The sequence below is a fragment of the Hydra vulgaris genome, chromosome 14 (assembly GCF_038396675.1).
Source record: "Hydra vulgaris chromosome 14, alternate assembly HydraT2T_AEP".
NCBI lineage: Eukaryota > Metazoa > Cnidaria > Hydrozoa > Anthoathecata > Hydridae > Hydra > Hydra vulgaris.
The window spans coordinates 36550896-36570612 of record NC_088933.1 but is presented as its reverse complement, the minus strand read 5'-3'; the positions used below and the strand labels follow the sequence as shown (position 1 = coordinate 36570612).

General features: G+C 27.5%; 2 protein-coding genes across 3 annotated transcripts in view; one reads left to right on the top strand and one right to left on the bottom strand.

The window, feature by feature from the left end:
* Positions 1–1445: 1445 nt before the first annotated feature.
* On the top strand, positions 1446–2558 carry LOC136091094 (E3 SUMO-protein ligase KIAA1586-like). Its single transcript, XM_065818079.1, has one exon. It carries the CDS (start codon positions 1446–1448, stop codon positions 2556–2558), a length of 1113 nt encoding a protein of 370 aa, XP_065674151.1.
* Positions 2559–4313: 1755 nt separating this feature from the next.
* Positions 4314–19717, bottom strand: part of LOC100209845 (POC1 centriolar protein homolog A) — a 56503-nt gene continuing 41099 nt past the window's right edge. Inside the window, exons 9-17 of one of the 2 annotated variants that reach the window (XM_065818425.1) lie at positions 19071–19113; positions 18802–18884; positions 17650–17700; positions 17397–17465; positions 6444–6489; positions 6213–6313; positions 5918–6004; positions 4765–4932; positions 4544–4649 (exon numbers count right to left, since the gene is read on the bottom strand). In XM_065818425.1, the coding sequence (XP_065674497.1) occupies positions 4551–4649; positions 4765–4932; positions 5918–6004; positions 6213–6313; positions 6444–6489; positions 17397–17465; positions 17650–17700; positions 18802–18884; positions 19071–19113 (747 nt within the window). In that variant the 3' untranslated portion in view covers positions 4544–4550. Of the gene's footprint in view, positions 4650–4764; positions 4933–5917; positions 6005–6212; positions 6314–6443; positions 6490–17396; positions 17466–17649; positions 17701–18801; positions 18885–19070; positions 19114–19717 lie in introns of both variants that reach the window. The other variant, XM_065818426.1, reaches the window with a different exon arrangement.

Sequence of the window (19717 nt, the reverse complement as noted above, 5' to 3'; positions counted from 1 at the left end):
ATCCCGGTGCATAATAAATTAATGGAAATTTTATTTTATTTTCCTCCTATAAATAAACTTGTAAAAACAATTTTAAAGTTTGCGACAATATGCGAATTTAAACGAACTAAAGTCTTAGCTGTTATTTAAAAATTTGCGGTAGAAAGTTCAAAAACTAAATCGATAATTATAAAACTTTTCTTTTGTATTTTAAATAAAAAGTTACCAAGCAACAAAAAGCGACGTTGGTTTTTTTTTCCGTTAAATTATCATTAGAGTTTTTCTTTGGTGAAATAAAATATAGTACACAGTAGATTTACTTAACATTAAATGTTATGATTTAAAAACAATTTACTTATTATAAATATGGATAAATGGCTAGCAAGCGGAAGGAAAAGAAAATTAAGCAGTGATAGTTCTAAAAGTAATTTGGAAAATGACACTGAAATAAATAAAGAAGTGACAGATTTTTCGAGTATTGAAACTTGTCAATCCTTTCCTCAATGTGATGGTATTTTTCCAGATTACTGGTCTGATTTACAGTCAAAGGAGAAATTAAAAACATTTGACTGGTTGACAGTTTCATTAACAAGTCTTGGTTGTTCTGTTTGTAAGTCAGCAAATAATTTAGGTGCCGAAAAATCTCAAGGAATAAAATTGGCTAGCGAATCGGTGACTGCTACAATGCCATAAAATCAAATTAGGAAACTGATTCAAAAGTAACTGGGCCACGCCTGCCTTTTTGCCAAGCATATTAGAAGCACCATCACATGCAAAAGACACCCAATTTATATGTGCTTTACACGATTTTGGTTTTAACAAAAATTGTTGTCAAAACCAAAATCGTGTAAAGCACATATAAAAGAGTTTGCAATAGACGAGGCTTCTCTATTTGTTAATTCGAGAAGATCAAAATAAATACTATTGACAATATTTATTTCTGGAATGTTCACTCTCAAGCAGATTGACAGAGCAGACTTTTTGCTCATCGTGGTAGATTCGTCTATCATAAACCCTACTTTATTACCGTTATGAAGAATATATTTTACAAGCTTAGTGCGCATTTCATTTGAAATGTGATAAACAATATCAGCGCATGCGTGATTAGATTGTAAAATACGTCCCATGTCTAAACCATTTTCTACCTGTAATAATATTAGTTCTTTCAAATCAGAAAATGGACGATTCATTTTTGCAATGTGATAAACAGTGCGAAATATGAGGTAGGTAGTTTCGTGCTGATTGATCTGCATTTTTGAACTAAACAGCTCTATGGTGTTTTTTTTGGACTGAGGAATAATTTTACAAGCCTTTTCGTGTGCAACTGTTAGTTTATGGCTTGAAAGCTTTTTCCTCATTGATTGTTGTTTTTTTTCTTTTATTTCGCCATACTCCTTAACGTTGCCAAGCATCCACTAGAGTTAGCAGTAAATGATGTAGTGCGCGATATCTTACCAATTTGTCACATGAAAAGCTTTTTTGATAAATTATATTCCATTTACAGTGCATCTCCTAAAAACAAAAAAGAGCTGGAAACTGTTGCTATGGCTTTAAGTGTAAAACTAAATTCCATTGGGCGAATTCTAGGCACTAAATGGGTGTCGTCTAGCGTTCGATCTGTGATGGCTGTTTGGAATAATTATGCTGCATTGTATCAACGCTTTCATGAATCTTCATTGGATATAAGGCGTAATGGAGGAGATAGAGCCCATTATGCAGGTCTTAAAAATGAATTGTGTGATATCAATTTCATACTCAACATGGGACTAATGCTAGATGCTTTAATAGAACTAGAACATCTTTCTAAAAAATTACAAGATAGGCAGGCTTCTTTACCTGATGCACATCGGCTTATCACCTTAAAATACCATATATTTCAATCAATGAGAAATAATTCAGGTGAATATTATTCGCAAACGCAGCTTGCAGCAGAAAAGTTTGAATTTAAAGGCGTCAAACTACAGATCGGAAAAGTTTCTAAAATTAATCAAAATGAATTTTTTAGTAAACTAAGTGAAAATCTTGATTCTAGAATGTTTACAACTAGAGCTGCGCATAAATCTTTACAAGACAAAGAAAATGATCCAAACAAAGAAAAATACGATAATTTAATAAAAAATTTACAAATTTTTGATAAGCTACAATGGTTTGCAGATCAAGATCCATGCTTTGGAGATAACGATATTAGACAATTAGCAAAAACTTTAAATATTTGTGAAATTACGACAGTCCAAGGGTTTCGTGAATACATTTCCACTGGTGACTGTAATAAAACCCCTAATGATCTTCAGCCTCTGAGAACTGCTATAAATACCTTGATTGTTTCAACAGCTGAATGTGAGCGTTCTTTTTCTACTATGAATATAATCTTATCTTCCTTGCGAAACTCTTTATTAATAAAAACTGTGTCGAGTTTAATGTTCATTTCTTTAGTAGGTCCACCAATTACGCATTTCGATCCAAAGGATTATGTCATTAAGTGGTTTGGAAAAGGATATCGTGATGCTAATTTTAGGAATTGTGACGCGCCGGCATTAAAGTCTATAAATGAAAGTGAAATATTTTGGAAGATATTCTGACCGAATTTTTTTTCAATTATTTAAAAATTGGTAAATACAAAAAAATTAGACTTGTTTAAAAACAAAATGTTTAAATATACCATTGTTTTTTGATTGCTTAATGACGTTTAATGTGATACTCAACTCAATAATTTACGGTGACAGTCTCTTAAGAATATAACGGACCTCAAGTTGTTTTTTTAATATAGGTTTTTTACTATAGGGATACTCTAGGGATTTATAATTCCTTTATTTAATCTACACAAAATACGAAATCTATAATTTCAGGATAAGGTGGGATGGTGATTAGAAAATATTAAAAACCATCCCGCTACTTTTTTTTTCCCATTTCGAGCACTGTATATATATATATATATATATATATATATATATATATATATATATATATATATATATATATATATATATATATATATATATATATACACACACATATATATAAACAATTTTAAAATGTATCCTACAAAATAAAGCGCTCAATGTTCTTATAAGAACAAAGCAATTTCTTATGAGTCTTTATTGATGAAAGTGTTAAATGAAAATCATTTTATAAAAAAATAATTATTTTAGATTTGAATGAAAATGACATTTTTAAACTAAAAATATGCATTTAAAAAAAAAATTTTGTTATAATTTTTTTTTTCTCAATGTTTTTTATAAAATGATGATTATTTTTGATGGTTTTATATAATTTCGCTTCTTTTGAGAGCCAACATGATATACTTTGAAAGAACTATTTTTTTGATAGTTATAGGGACCCTTCTGATGCTAAAGGGTCTTGGGATACCCCTAAAAATATTTTTTTTCGAAAATTTTTAAATTCTAGTTTTATTTTATTACATAAAACGCATTTAGAGGATGAGAGCAGACCTAAAAAAAAGTTATAATTAAGAACAAACCACGCATGTGCATTTTTTCGCAAACCAAGCAATTGCCATTGTTTAGAAAGTATCGTTTTCGAAAAGTACTATTTTCAAGATAAACTACTTTTTTGTAAAAAAAATTTGTACTTAGGCGAGTTTCCACTCATCCGTTTTTTCGCCCACCTTTGGAATGTATATATATATATATATGTTAAATAAACTAAACGTAATGTTTAGAATTTACCCTAAGTAAAAATGTGTTTATGTAACACCTACATATGTATTAGCGAAAAACATTAAAGATTTCTATGTTAATTTTTTTTTAAGAAACATTAGTGTCACAAACAACAAAATTCGATTTGGTCGATAAGTTGATAGGCTATCATTCGAAGAGTACGCTCACGTTGCGTATGTATATACACTTTTGTATGCTTACATTATAAATACAAAATTATATAAATAAATCAAAACTTTAGAAAAGTCTCCACCGGATCTTTGTTGTTACACATAAATATGCATTTGTGAAAGATTTTTTTCCCTGTATAACATAAGTTATTTACTCAAGTTAACTTATAAATTAAAAAAAAAAACGTTCATGGGACGATTTTACAAAACGTAAAAGTGTATCATTTGGCATAATAAAAATTAATAAAAAATGTTTTTGTGAAACCCTTAAAAAAAGGTCTTTAGAAAAACGTTCGGCCACCGTTTCATATAGGCGTTCAAAAAACCAATAAAAAAGCGTTTCCACGGGACCTTTAATAATTAAATAATTTTTTTTAGCGATCCCTTCTTGACATAGCTGCACTATTTTTTTAATTCTATCTATTATTTATTATTAGTTAATCTTTTCCATAGCTAATAGCTAAAGGTGACATTTTGCTAAGACAGGTTATTTTTTGTTAAAAATATTTCATCTTTATTATTTTATAATTACAAGTAATATAAGAAATGTAAATACAACATATAAATTATACAATAAACGTTAAATTAATATATAAACTTAAGAAAAAAGTTTTATTTTTGTAAGTCTTATTATTTAACATTTTCTTTTTATAGTTATGTAAATTGGTTGCCGAAATTTAAACTTGGATTCTTAAACAAAAAAAAAAAATAATAAAAGTGTTTACTACGTTTTATTTGAAGAAATTATTTTTTGCTGGTTGTTTAAACACTCGCGAAGTTTGTTTTCACACATGGTTAGCCTTTGCTCCAAAATGGAAACAGTCTAAAGTGTCAAAACGTCAATAATTACAAAATAACTTATAAGTTCTCAGAAATTACCAGAAATGAAATCAATCAAATAAATTAAATTTTTTATTCAACTCGACTACCCAGCTCACCTGAGTAATAACATCCAACTGAGCAACAATATGCTCCAAAGTTTCTGAAAGCTGTGGCGGTATATCTCTTCTTTCCAAAGAGGTTGTGGAACTTCGACCATCAGGAAAAAGTTCTGGAGAGTTTCTATCATCTCCAACTATCAAATGTGAGTAATCTCGGCCGTTCGGCTAAACCATAACATAAAAAAAATTTACTATTTGTAATAAAATATTTATTTATTAGAGTTTTAGCAACCCTCTGTTATTAGCAGCAAAAAACGAAAACAACCAGCCATATATATCAACTTACATGAATCTTCAACAAAGCTGAAGAACAAACAGATTATGACTAAGAAAAAAGAGCAAATGCGCATGCGCGGCTAGGTAACAACTTTTCTTTTTATACGATATCCATAAATATCGCAATCGCAAAGATTCAAAAAACTAAAAGAATTGAAATTGAAATTTTTCAACTGAAAATCATTTTCTGAAGATCTTAAATCAGCAAAAGCAAAGAACATAAAATATTGAAATTGAAATAGTGACTAATATGTATCAACCGAAATTGATTGCAGTTAGACTTGCCTTTTTTTAATTTTAAATGTAGTAATGCATTCCTAACACACATTTAAGATTATAATAAAAATACAACAATTTTTTGTTTGTTTGTTAAACAACTTGCTGAGTAGTTAGAATTAAAAGATTGTTATACTAATTCAAAAGATTGTTCAAAAGATTCAAAACATTGTTCTACTGACTCAAAAGATTGGTCTACTTTAACTTTCATCTACAAAAACCTCCATATCATATTGCAAATTTCAGGAACCAACTGTATTTGAAACTTGCCATCTAGTTACCAACCTGCAAAAGTTACAGTGATCTGATAAAAAAGATTTAATATAAAGAAACTAATAAAGAGGTCACTGTTTCAGTAAAACAAGAAAACCCTTTAAGCACAACCAAAAATTGGATAGACATTAGAAAAATTACATAGACTTAAAGTTAGTACCACAGTTTACAGACCAAAAGTTAATAGCACAGTTTACAGACCAAAAACCTATTAAATCTAAATTAACATAAAATTTTTAATTACATATTGATTACAAACTTTTACGAACCAACAAAATTTCATTTAAATTAGACTGCTTCTTAAAGAAATAAACTTTTACCACACCTGAGAAACCGAGAAAAGAGCAGGACCAACATCCATAATAGAAGGATGAGAGGTTTCAAGATCAGGAAGTTCACTGTTAATACTTATCTAAACAAAGTGAAAAGTGCAAGTTGTATATTTTCATCATAAAATTTTAACTAAAAGTATTTTCTGCTCTTGAATTGTTGTATTTAATAACTTATAGGCAATTTAAAAACACATAAGAATATAATAAACAAATTTAAACAAAAAAATAATTAGGATAAAATTTATAAAAATTTTATTTCAAGCAATAGTTTTTAAATAAAAAATAAACCTCCTTTACTTCCTTTGGGGGTGGATGGTGGTTGATTGGGGGCGGATGATCAGGCGCGTGACAGTGTGATGATTTGCTGTTTTGTCGATGTGCTTGTAAAACTAAAAACAATATAAAAATGATCAAATAAAAATCATAAAAAATCAAAAAACAAAATTATAGAAAATGAAGATTAATAATTATTACATAAAATGAACTAAAGATAAATGATATAAACAAAAATAAAAATACCATCAACATAATCAATTGAATCAAAGTTTGTCCTCCAAACCAAAATCTAAACACATTTTATAATTATTAAATTGCACATTTTATAACCATAATAAATAAAATTAAAATAGTTTTTTTTTTTTTGAACACTTTCAACAAGGCTGCAAGCGACCACTATTATTATTATTAGAGTTGGAAGTTACTGGAAGAGAAAAGATGAAACTTATAGAACAAGATAACAAAACAACAAGTTTAGCCTAACAAAAAACTTTAACATCTAATATAGAAAACACATCTTCAACACTCTACTAGCCATAGAAGGTAAACTAACATGTAGGAACTACTAACATTATTAGAATAACTAACATGTAAGAAACAATGTAAGAAACATTTTTTATTTATTTTATTATTTTAATAGTAAATAAAAAATAATAATAAAAAAACATGCATTTTACATATTCACAATTCTAAATTCATATTAATCTAATTTAGTAGTTAGATTAGGGTTTGCAAAACTTAATAATTTCCCGTTTTATAATAGGCTTTTCGTTTTTTAAGCTCTATATTTACTTAGTAAGTTCTGTGTCATTTCTATATATCTTTTACTGATGCAAATGATTTCTTAATTTAAATGGTGTTTAACTAATGCCAAAATATACTTTTTATTATGTTCGTGATCACTGGAACTTACAGTTGCTTGATAGACAATATAGTTGGACAAACACTGGTTATTCAGTGGGCAAAATGTTTTATCCACGCTATTACATGGCTTGTTTTTTAAGTGATTTTTGTTGTGCAAAACTTTGCAATTATGTGAATTTATGATGAACTTTAGGTTAGGCATGCAACTGTTGTAAATCTTAATAGAATTTCTATTGAAAATTTTATGGAGTTCAAAAAGGCTATTCCACTGTATGAAAAAACTCATATAGATTTAAGATTGTGGTAGATAGTAAGCAAAGCTTACCTATCTACCACAATCTTAAATCAAAAATAATAAAAAAAACGCATTGTAAATGTAGTATCATTTGGTATAATCCTCTGTACAGCATAAATGTCATTACAAAATTTTGCACAACAAAAATCATGGATAAAGCGTTTCGCCCATTAAAGAACCAGTGTTTGTCAAACTATATTGTCTATCGAGTAACTGTAAGTTTCAGTGATCATGAACATAATAAAAAAGTTTATTTTGGCATTAGTCAAACACCATTTAAATAATGAGATTTAAACCATCTGAAATCATTTGCATCAGTTAAGTATAGAAACAATACTCTTTAAGGAAATAACTCTTTAAGAACTCTCTAAGGAGATATGGAGTTTAAAAGACCAAAGATAAAGCCTATTATAAAATGTTGCAAATCCTACAATCTAACAACAAAAATGTGCCACCTTTGTCTCTATGAAAAATATAAAATTTTATTACATAATGTTTAAAATATACTAAATAAAAAAACCAAATCGTATTTCAGTGTCAACATAAAAAAAATCCAAATTATCTTTATTTGGCACAGGAGACTAGTAAACTATAAAGGCTTTTTGTTTTTTGATTTTTTTTAATATTACTGACCTGTTTCTAGTATGTTTTATGTTAATATTACTGACCTGTTTCTAGTATGTTCTGACTTTTTCAGACATTTTTTGATCTTTTAAGAAATTTTTTTTTTTTTTTGCATTTTCATTTACTGAAAATATAGATATTAAATACAAAATGAATATAGATATCCTCAGAAAAAGAAAAACAAAACAAATAATAATGAAAGTAAAGATTGCTACCCCAAGCCAAATCCTTAATATTCTTTGCAGCAGCAGGCCAAAAGAGTCGATGTATGTATTGAAGACCCTAGCAGCAGGCTATTTTAGCGCAACATCAGAATGTTTATCTATACATGCATTTATAGTTGTTTGTCTATATGTATATATATATATATATATATATATATATATATATATATATATATATATATATATATATATATATATATATATATATATGCGGTAGTGGTGTAGTGGTAAAGCGCTCGCTTCATAAGCGAGAGGTTCCTAGTTCGATCCCCACCACATCCCTGGTAGTACCGCGCTCAACTTGCTCCTCTGCGCAGCGGCCTTGTTTGTCGAGGTTCGTGTTTCGGATTTATAGAGTTGAGAGAGGGTTATAACCACTATTAAGTAGCCTCCTCATCTGTAGTGGCCTTCTTGGCCTTGAGGAGGTGAATAACAAAAAAACAAAACAAAAAAAAAAAAAAATATATATATATATATATATATATATATATATATATATATATATATATATACATATATATATATATATGTATATATATATATATATATATATAGATAGATATACATATATATATATACATATACATATATATATATACAAATAAATTGATTTTTGTAAAAAAGACAGCGTATAACTAATTTTTTAAATATATTTTAGATATAATAACATATTTACAATATTTCGTTGACCTATTGTGGTCAGCGTCATCAGGTAATGAAAAAAACGTTACAAAACAACATAAAACCAACCGTTTAAAAAAGAAGACATTAAAAAGCATAAAATATAAAAACCAATCAAATAATATAATAGTGACGTCAGTTAAATTTTTGTCAAAATTGGTCCCCAAGTTTTAGTTTTCACACTATCCTCGTCATCTCTATTTAGAACAGTTTGCCCAATACGTATCTTGTGTCGAATTCTTGCTTTATTTATCTCCAGGGATTCTCTAACTTTTCTTATCCTGTGTTCTGGAATGACTGCCAAGGTTTTAGGATTCAGCCAATCAAAAGTACCACGCCATGTTCTAGAATGTTCCTTGGCTCCTCGACCATTTTTGATTTTTACAGGCTCTTTGGTGTTCCGCACTTCTTGAAATGATTTTCTTTTTGGTCTCACCAATATATATTCTTCCGCATGAGCATTTAAGCTCGTAAACACCGGGATTCCAGTTTGGTGGTAGTTTTGTTTTGTTGTTGCATAGTATGTTATTTAAATTGGGAGGTGAAGCAAATATAACTCTGATGTTTTGTTTTTTAAGCTCTCTTCGGAGTTTAGGGCCAAAAATAGGTATCTAAGGTAGTTTAACAAACTGCTTATTTAATTGTTTAGATGCAGTATTTTTTGAAGCGCGGTCTAAATAGTTTTTGGTTATTTTAATAAGATTACTTTTGTTATAGCCGTTTTCTAAAAATGTATCTATGAGGAAATCAATTTCTTGTAAGAGGTGTTTTTGGGAGCAGATTTGTTTTGCTCTACAAAGAAACTTTTTGAAGACGCCAGTAATTATGCTTGGGTTGATGTTAGAGTTTGGTTTTATTTGAACATTGGTTATCGCATCCTTACGGTGTATTTGAAATTCATAAAATCCGCTCATTGTATTTGTAATAGATATATCTAAAAAGTTAAGTTGTTTTTTTCCGTTTTCAAGTTTAACGGTATATTTTATGGAGGGGTTTTGTTCATTTAAAGATTTTAGGAACAGTTCTTGTTTTTCTTTCGAATCGAAGCGAGCTTTTTTTTCTATATTTTGCAAAAATGCTTCAGCCATGACTACCATCAACGATAAACCAATTGGACCTGAATTAGGTAAAACTTGGATTTTATCTTCATATAAAAAGTAACACTTGCTTAGTGAAAGTTCAATTGACTGGTGTATATCTAAAAGAGTTAATTTAGTCCTAGTTTTAAAATCCTCTAAATCATCGTTCAATATGCTAATAATAACCGGTATTGCTTCATCGATTGGTACAGATGGATATAAATTTACTACATCAAATAAAACTTGAATTTCATTAGGGTCTATCTTCCATTCTTTAGCATCGTTGACAAAACTACTTGAACTAATTAGCCAAACTATATTTTTATTTAATGTTGGTTGAATGATTTTAACCAGATACTCTGATGTTCCATAAGGTGGTGTGTTAATAGTGGAAACAACAGGACACATTGGGTAGTTTTTTTCTGGTTTGTGTGCTTTAACCATTCCATAGATTCTATTTGTTATGTTATTAATTAACTCATAATCATTAGATCTAACTTGTGATTGGAGATATAAATTTAATTCATCAATTATTTCTTACTTGAATATAATCTTTCTTTTGCTTCGTTTTGAGCGTGAACTAATAATTTTTTTCTGTATTCATTATATTTTCTGTTTTTTTCGAACAATCAACTTGTTTTTCTTCAAAAATGTACATCAAAAAAAATAATTCCAAATTCGTTTAAAATAAAAAGTCCATTACGTACGAAAAAATTTTATATCCATCTGTACCAATCGATGAAGCAATACCGGTTATTATTAGCATATTGAACGATGATTTAGAGGATTTTAAAACTAGGACTAAATTAACTCTTTTAGATATACACCAGTCAATTGAACTTTCACTAAGCAAGTGTTACTTTTTATATGAAGATAAAATCCGAGTTTTACCTAATTCAGGTCCAATTGGTTTATCGTTGATGGTAGTCATGGCTGAAGCATTTTTGCAAAATATAGAAAAAAAAGCTCGCTTCGATTCGAAAGAAAAACAAGAACTGTTCCTAAAATCTTTAAATGAACAAAACCCCTCCATAAAATATACCGTTAAACTTGAAAACGGAAAAAAACAACTTAACTTTTTAGATATATCTATTACAAATACAATGAGCGGATTTTATGAATTTCAAATACACCGTAAGGATGCGATAACCAATGTTCAAATAAAACCAAACTCTAACATCAACCCAAGCATAATTACTGGCGTCTTCAAAAAGTTTCTTTGTAGAGCAAAACAAATCTGCTCCCAAAAACACCTCTTACAAGAAATTGATTTCCTCATAGATACATTTTTAGAAAACGGCTATAACAAAAGTAATCTTATTAAAATAACCAAAAACTATTTAGACCGCGCTTCAAAAAATACTGCATCTAAACAATTAAATAAGCAGTTTGTTAAACTACCTTAGATACCTATTTTTGGCCCTAAACTCCGAAGAGAGCTTAAAAAACAAAACATCAGAGTTATATTTGCTTCACCTCCCAATTTAAATAACATACTATGCAACAACAAAACAAAACTACCACCAAACTGGAATCCCGGTGTTTACGAGCTTAAATGCTCATGCGGAAGAATATATATTGGTGAGACCAAAAAGAAAATCATTTCAAGAAGTGCGGAACACCAAAGAGCCTGTAAAAATCAAAAATGGTCGAGGAGCCAAGGAACATTCTAGAACATGGCGTGGTACTTTTGATTGGCTGAATCCTAAAACCTTGGCAGTCATTCCAGAACACAGGATAAGAAAAGTTAGAGAATCCCTGGAGATAAATAAAGCAAGAATTCGACACAAGATACGTATTGGGCAAACTGTTCTAAATAGAGATGACGAGGATAGTGTGAAAACTAAAACTTGGGGACCAATTTTGACAAAAATTTAACTGACGTCACTATTATATTATTTGATTGGTTTTTATATTTTATGCTTTTTAATGTCTTCTTTTTTAAACGGTTGGTTTTATGTTGTTTTGTAACGTTTTTTTCATTACCTGATGACGCTGACCACAATAGGTCAACGAAATATTGTAAATATGTTATTATATCTAAAATATATTTAAAAAATTAGTTATACGCTGTCTTTTTTATAAAAATCAATTTACTTATATACATATCGTATAACAAGATATGGCTTTTAAAGATTATATATATATATATATATATATATATATATATATATATATACATGTATGTATATACATATAAATATATGTATAATATATGTATATATATAAACATACCTCCCTATAAAGTTTTGAGGTATGGTAAGTATTCAATTACACATCAGTGAATGGAATCGAAGTCTTGTGTGCATTGTGAATGAGTTTGAAAAATTAAAACTTAAAAATAATTGTATGTATGTATGTATGTATGTATGTATGTATGTATGTATGTATGAATGTATGTATGTGTGCATGTATTTATATATTTATGTATTTATGTATGTATGTATGTATATATATAGATATATGTATATATATCAGCCCTCAGAATTAGGGTCAACATTTGGCAATGCCAACCTAACTGCCAACCTCAAAGATTGAAGTCGGCAAAAAATCGCTGACCTCATCTTTATGTTTTATGGTAAACCCTTTATGTCAAACTTTTTTTGCTGACCTCTAACAGTTTGAGGTGGGCAATTTATTGCCATCTTGATTTTTCCTAATACCTAGGGTTGATATATGTATATTTATTTGCAAGCAAATTAGAGCTGATAAATTTTTAGTTTCAAGAAGAATTGATGTTGTTCATTGTTCAATTATACAATAAAAATTTAAATAAATGTTTGTTTATTCAAATTTTTATTGTTGGTTATTTTTATATTTGTCTATTTTTATTGTTGTCTAATATGTATAATAAATGTATATTTGTTTATTTTTATTGTTGTCTAATTTTTATAGCCTGTTTCCTTTTCTTTAAATAAAATAAGACTGTTATTGGACATGTAAGTGTATTTACATAAATTTGCGTATATTTCAGTATAATTTATATTTCTCTGTATCTGTATGTATATTTTCTCTTAGATAAAAAATAAGGTATAGAAAAAAATAAAAAAAACTTTGTTGGAAATTGTCAAAAGAATGTTGTGTTATGCTTTTTTTTAAGGTATCTGGATATATATTTAGATTTTTAAATTTGTTCTTAAATGGTTTCATCTTTTTTATTACTTTAGATAAAAATATACTAACATTGCCAAAAAAATATGGATATCAATAAATCCTAAATCAAATTGTTTTTATTTTAAAAATTGTTATTTTGAATAATAATAATAAATTATTTTAATTTTTGTTAATTTTTGACAATAATGGTAAACCAGTGGTTAAACTAATGAGTTAAATTGTAGAGGTTTATATATCATATATTCTAAAGTAATTGCATTTGATTTTTTTTTTTAATATATTGCTTTACATTACATAAGGCATTTTGATTTTTTTTTTCAATATTATGTTTTTGTTTTAAGTAAGATTCAATATTATGTTTTTGTTTTTTTTATTAAGTAATATCTTTGTTATTATCTTGTCATAACTCTTGAAATTCTTCTGCGTTTATTTGTTACTACAGTAGAATACCACTGTTAATTTTTTTTATTGATAATAGTGAAATTGAAATAGATGATGTTAGGCTTAAATAAGTAATTAGAAGAAATACTATCAACTTAAAAATAATTGATAGTTTAGTGAAATGATTAGGCAAGCTGAAATTAATTGTCATCAAAATGTAAGAAATGCTGCTTGGTAAGAAGAAATTAATTTATACCTAAATTAGAACATCATGGTTAGACAAGTTGAAAGTAATTATCACATAAATAAAAGAGATAGGCCTAGACAAGATTAATCATTTTCAAAATGTACATAATACTGCTAGACAATCAGGATGTATTGTATAGCAAGAAGTGACACTATTCTATTTTTTTTTAATATATTAGAATTTAATATGCCTGTCTTTATTTTGCTTTATTTACTGATAATGTGGTTTAACCTATGAATCATAGGCCGCCATGTTTTAAAATATGTGGTCAAGTTTTTCATTGAGTAGGTAATCTTAGGCCAGATCAAGATATTTCCCTAACATTATCAACTGATTTTCTCTGACCCACTTGCAGCAGTAAATTTTAGAAAGCAATAACATCGCAATCAACTTTGTTTACATAATTAAATGTTTTATTTGCAAACTGTAGTAAGTGAAGTTACAGCTGTATTCGTTGGAGAAGATGGTGTTCCACCTGCTTCCAGGGAAGTTATTTACCCAAAAGGTCATTTAGAAGTTATATTGATTAACTTAGATCCTATGACTATGTCAGCTAACTTAGATCCTACAACTTATTCACCTTTTTTTCCAAGAAATGGCATAATTGGTTTGCAACCCTGAACATGCAATGTTCAGGGTTGCGAACATCATTAACATAGAAATCAGGGCAAGAAACTATTTCAGCAATATGCTGCTGATGCATATGTTAAAATTGAAGAGCAGTGTCTTTCATAGAAATAACCAAAGCAAACTAAGAACCATGCAATATGATGTCTTACATGAAGATGTAAGCAACATTGGTAGCAATCATAATGTTAGACCAGGTTGCATTATAGTTTTCTATTCACTTAAGAAGTCTTAAAAAAAACTATGAAAATGCTATGGTTATAATTAAAAATTAAAAAAATAAAGTAATAAAAAAGATTTGGTAAACCAAATCTTTTTATTACTTTTTGTCTGCAACCAAATAGTGGTAAAAAAATACACAAATTTATTTTAATAAATGTTAATAGTTTATAAAATATAATATGTTCAAAGTTTATATATGCTTATATTCTGTTTTTTTTATTTTTATGTTTTAAAAGCGTTGTTACTTAGCAGTGTGTAAAGCAACATTGTTGTCCTAGTGGTCACAGTGCCAGGTGGTCTTAATTTCTGTTAATTATTTTTTACTTAAGACACTTTAGAACTAAGACTAAATATAAATCTTACTATAATCAGTATCAAAATATAAATACTAGAATTTGTTAAGCCACATATCTTTTTTTTTTTTTTTCAAAGTTACCAAATATAATTCCTTGGACTCATCAGATAAGTGCTAATATTTATATTTTAATTTAAAATCAGCCTTATGTATATCAATTTTTATTTTACTGAATTTTTTGTGTCTCATTACTTTCAGATATTTTTCAATATCACAACTGATAAGTTAAAGATTATTATAATAACTTAGTTTTTATGAATGTAATTAATTAGATTATTATCAGATTTGTTGTATATATTTTAGTTCTAATATAAGTCACCACATTTTTTTAAGAATCAAATTTTATTAAACTTTCATATAACTTTGAAGTTCTAACATAATTGTATTCTTTTTTTTTTTTAGTTGCAATTGCTTTGCTTACTGTTAAAACATGGTTTTAATTTAGTAAATTTATATGAATGAAATTTACTTTGTTAATCATTCACAGTTATGAAAAAATCAGGATTCTAAACTATTGAGGTAACATTAAAGTCTTTTTTTAATGGTTAATTGTGCTATAGCTATTTTTTGCTAATATATATTTTTGCCATTGTCATGTAAAACAATATCTTAAGTTATGAATATAATAATTTATTGTAACTTTTTTTAACACAGTGCCTTTGAAACACAGTCTGTCTCCTCTCTGTTTAACGAAGTTAATTAATAAAGGAGAGTAGTATTGGAACACTCTGTTATTACTAAGCTCTTATGTATTTTTTTGTACCATAATTGATTATGACTATGTTTAAGAAATGTTTTACGAGTCCCTAATTCATGAACACAATAATATGTAAAATAATGCTCCCCTTTATTAATAAGCTTACTTATTCTAAAATACAATAAATATGTAAAATAATGCTTTTGTAGTTTAAGATAATTTTTTTTTTTAGGTATTGGTAAGTTGTACTTGGCTTTCCTTCTCTGGTGCTTGCTGTTATTAAAAAGAACATAATATCTTAGGTTACGTGATTATCTTTACTAAACGCCAAGACCAATAGAAGAGCACAACGTTGTGCTCTCCTCCGTAAAAATATGGACAATGGCAGCCTTATTTATATAATATAATCTTTTTGGTTTTGCTCGCTTCTAACGTTAAACTAATTAAAACTTTCATAGCGTTCTTAAGCGGAAAATCTGGGTAATGGCAACCCTATATAAAGAAAAATTTGTATTTTTTATTATTCAGATAATATATCAAGTTAAATTGTTATTTAATTATTACAAACCCGTATTGCGGTTTGCTTACTGCTAGTTATGTGTATGAAAGAAACATTTTCATGGCTGGAACATCTATCCAAGCAGTAACACAAATAGACCAGGCAATCATCTGTTTAAAAAGCTTAGGCTTGTGTGGAATTCTTTGAATCATTATTCTACTGTATTAAACAGAATGAAGATTGAGAATATTATTGACAGCTGATTGCAGATGTCCGTGATATCCCCACCACATCCTTGGTAGTACTATGCTCAACAGGTTTCACCATGAAGCAACTTTGTTCATCAAGAATTTGTGTTTTGGAGTTAAATAGTTAAGAGAGGTTGTAACAACAATAAAGTTCAATTGTAGTGGCCTTCTCGGCTTTAAAAACAAACTCTCGGAGGTAAAAAATAGAAAAAAAAAACATAACTTAAAAGAATAATAACATGTCTGTAGTTCCTGGTGTCATACACAATAAACAAATGATTATTATCACAAATCAAACTGAAACTATAAAGAATGAATCTTTTATGAAAATTTTTTATGAAAACAGAATATAAAATTTAAGTTTGATTAGCTACTTTTTATTAAAATAAATATTTATACTTTTTTTTTTTTTTCTTATTCACCTCCTTGAGGCCCAGAAGGCCACTACAGATGAGGAGGCTACTTAATAGTGGTTATAACCCTCTCTCAACTCTATAACTCCGAAACACGTACCTTGACGAACAAAGCCGCTGTGCGGAGAAACAAGTTGAGCGCGGTACTACCAGGGAAGTGGTGGGGATCGAACTCGGAACCTTTCGCTTATGAAGCGAGACTTAAAATGGATGCAGATATATATATATATATATATATATATATATATATATATATATATATATATATATATATATATATATATAATTTTTGGTCAATTATAGAACTAAACATTCCTAAAAAAAATTAATTTCAAACCCTTAGTTGATGTAATAGCACTTGGATGTTTTACCTATTTAGTCAGTCAATGTATGCACTAAAGCCAATGGCAGCAAGTTATTTCAATATAAAACACACAATATAAGTTTGACTAAGTATTTTATATGTATAGAATATTATGCCTAAGTTTTAGAGCAGCTAATAATTTTTTTAACTACATAACTTAAAACATGATAAAAAAAAAATTTGACTTTCATATTTGGTCTAATACTAATGAGGTATTATACTTTAGCACACTTGGTCAAATAAACTTATTTTTTATTCCTACCTGTTCATCAACACCACCAGATGCAAATAACTCACCATTTTTAGAAAACTTTACTGAATTAACAGCACCCTAAAAAACAAAAACAACAAGAACAACAACAACAAAAATTAAATTACAAGTGAAAATCATTTCACTGTATTGATATGTTTATGTAGGTATATATAAAAAAAAAGATTTAAATAACTTTTTAAAAAGTTCTAAATAAAGATGGGTGCAGGAAAATTTTGAAAAATGGAAAAATAAAAATAAATACCTGATGACCGTGTAATGTATAAAATAGACGACCCTCCATTAAGTCTAATATCTATAATAAAGAAGTTTTTTAAAAAATTAACAGAAAACAAGACCAGTGTTCTGTTTTTATCATGACGGCTAATATTGACATTAAAATATGCGTAAAAAGTGTTGCATTTCAAGCTGTACTGGAAATTATTTATCTGTTAAAAATCTGAAAAGCTAATTAATAATTTGGAGCTCTCGGTAAATCAATTTCCTAAAAATGGATAAAAACAAATGTGGATTAAACTAATGAGATTAATGGATTAAAGAAATTCTAAATGTAATTTAAACCTAAATGTAAATTTTTGAAACTCCTTTTTTAAAAAAATTTTTTAGAATTTTATTTTTGGCACCATTGTAATAAGTTTCAAAATTTAATTTGCCACTAATCTTGATAAAAAAACATGGAACCCTATTTAAATAAACTTGAGATTGTAAATAAATAGTGTTAATAGTCATAAAGTATACCAATGGAATACCTGAATCTCCTTCATTGATTAAAAGATTTTTTTTCAGCAAAAGTTCACCTGGAGAGAAATCTTAAAAACTCAAAAAGCACAATTTGTTGAATGTAAAGGAGGAAGATGGGTGGGAATTTGACAAGACAATATGCCTGGCTAAACAATATAGAGCAATATTTTCCTCTAACTTTTAATTTTTCAAAATTTATTGGTCAATGCAACTTGCGAACTACTGTGCCATTAACTAATGAGACTGTACTAATATAACATACATAAAAGTAAATTAAAAAATGGTTGCTAAACAAACTTTTGATTTTTTAGATTTGTTTTAGTCTTTTAGCGATTACAAAACTATAAGAAGAATATTTTTATATAATAAAAAATATTGCACTAATATTCTTATTGAAAAAAATATTCTTAAAAAATAAAAATATTACCAGCTAATGTTAAAAAAACCTGCAAAAAATTAAAATGGTTAATATACTTTTTAAACATTTTTGGAAGTATTGATCAACTTGAATTTTTTTTTATATTCATTTTGGTTATTCAATTTAATTAATTGTAAACAATTAGAATTACAAATTATATTTATTATTATTATTATAAATATTATCATAATTCTTGTTTATAACAAATAAAATAATGAAAACTATTTTAAAAAAAACCTTTAATGTGGAGTCAGCAGATCCAGATACTAAATAGTTTCCGCTTGGATGAAAAGATAAAGAATTAACGGGACCTCCATGTACTAAAATTTACAAAACTTTAATTTATCTAAAAATAATTTGATTTGTTTAGTTTTAATATATTTTATTTGTTAGTAAGTTATGGAAATATTAATTGTTTTACTACAATTCATATAATTAATTTGTCTAAAAAAAATTTTTTAAACATTTTTTATAAACATTTAATTGTTTTAATTGATAACGATTACCTTGATAGTGTTGCAGTAGTTTGTTCATCCTTATGTCCCAAACCTTCAAGAAAAAAACAAAAAAAACAACATCTTTATGCATAACCTAGGTTATGCATAAATAACTTAGGTGGGCCAAAATCTGGGTTTAAAAACAAAAACAAATAAAAAAGCTTTTTTTTACAAAAAAAAATAATTTTGCTTTTCAATTTTTTTTTTAGGTAAACAATTTTTACACTGTATTTTTTTTTTTTTTTTAATTTATTGCTTGAAAAAACTAGACTGCGAAAAAACTAGATCTTTTTATGACTACAATGATAAGTTAATTAAAGTAGGTACTCAAATAAACTTTTATAATTATAATAACTTTAATGAAACAAAAAAATAAACAACCAAGATAGTAACAATTAATAAATATATAAATTAAAAAAAAGTTTATTGGTTCTTTGGGTGTTAAGGCTTATATTGTTTAAAAAAATAAAACTTTATATCTCAAACAAATTAATATTTTATCACAAATAATTTTTTTTTTAATCATCTTCACTTCCAACAAGGCTGCAAGCAACCACTATAAGAGTTGGAAGTTACTGGAAGAGAAAAGATGAAGTTTGTAGTGCAAGATGACAACTGACAGACGAATTAAAGCATATGAATAAGTAAAACATGAG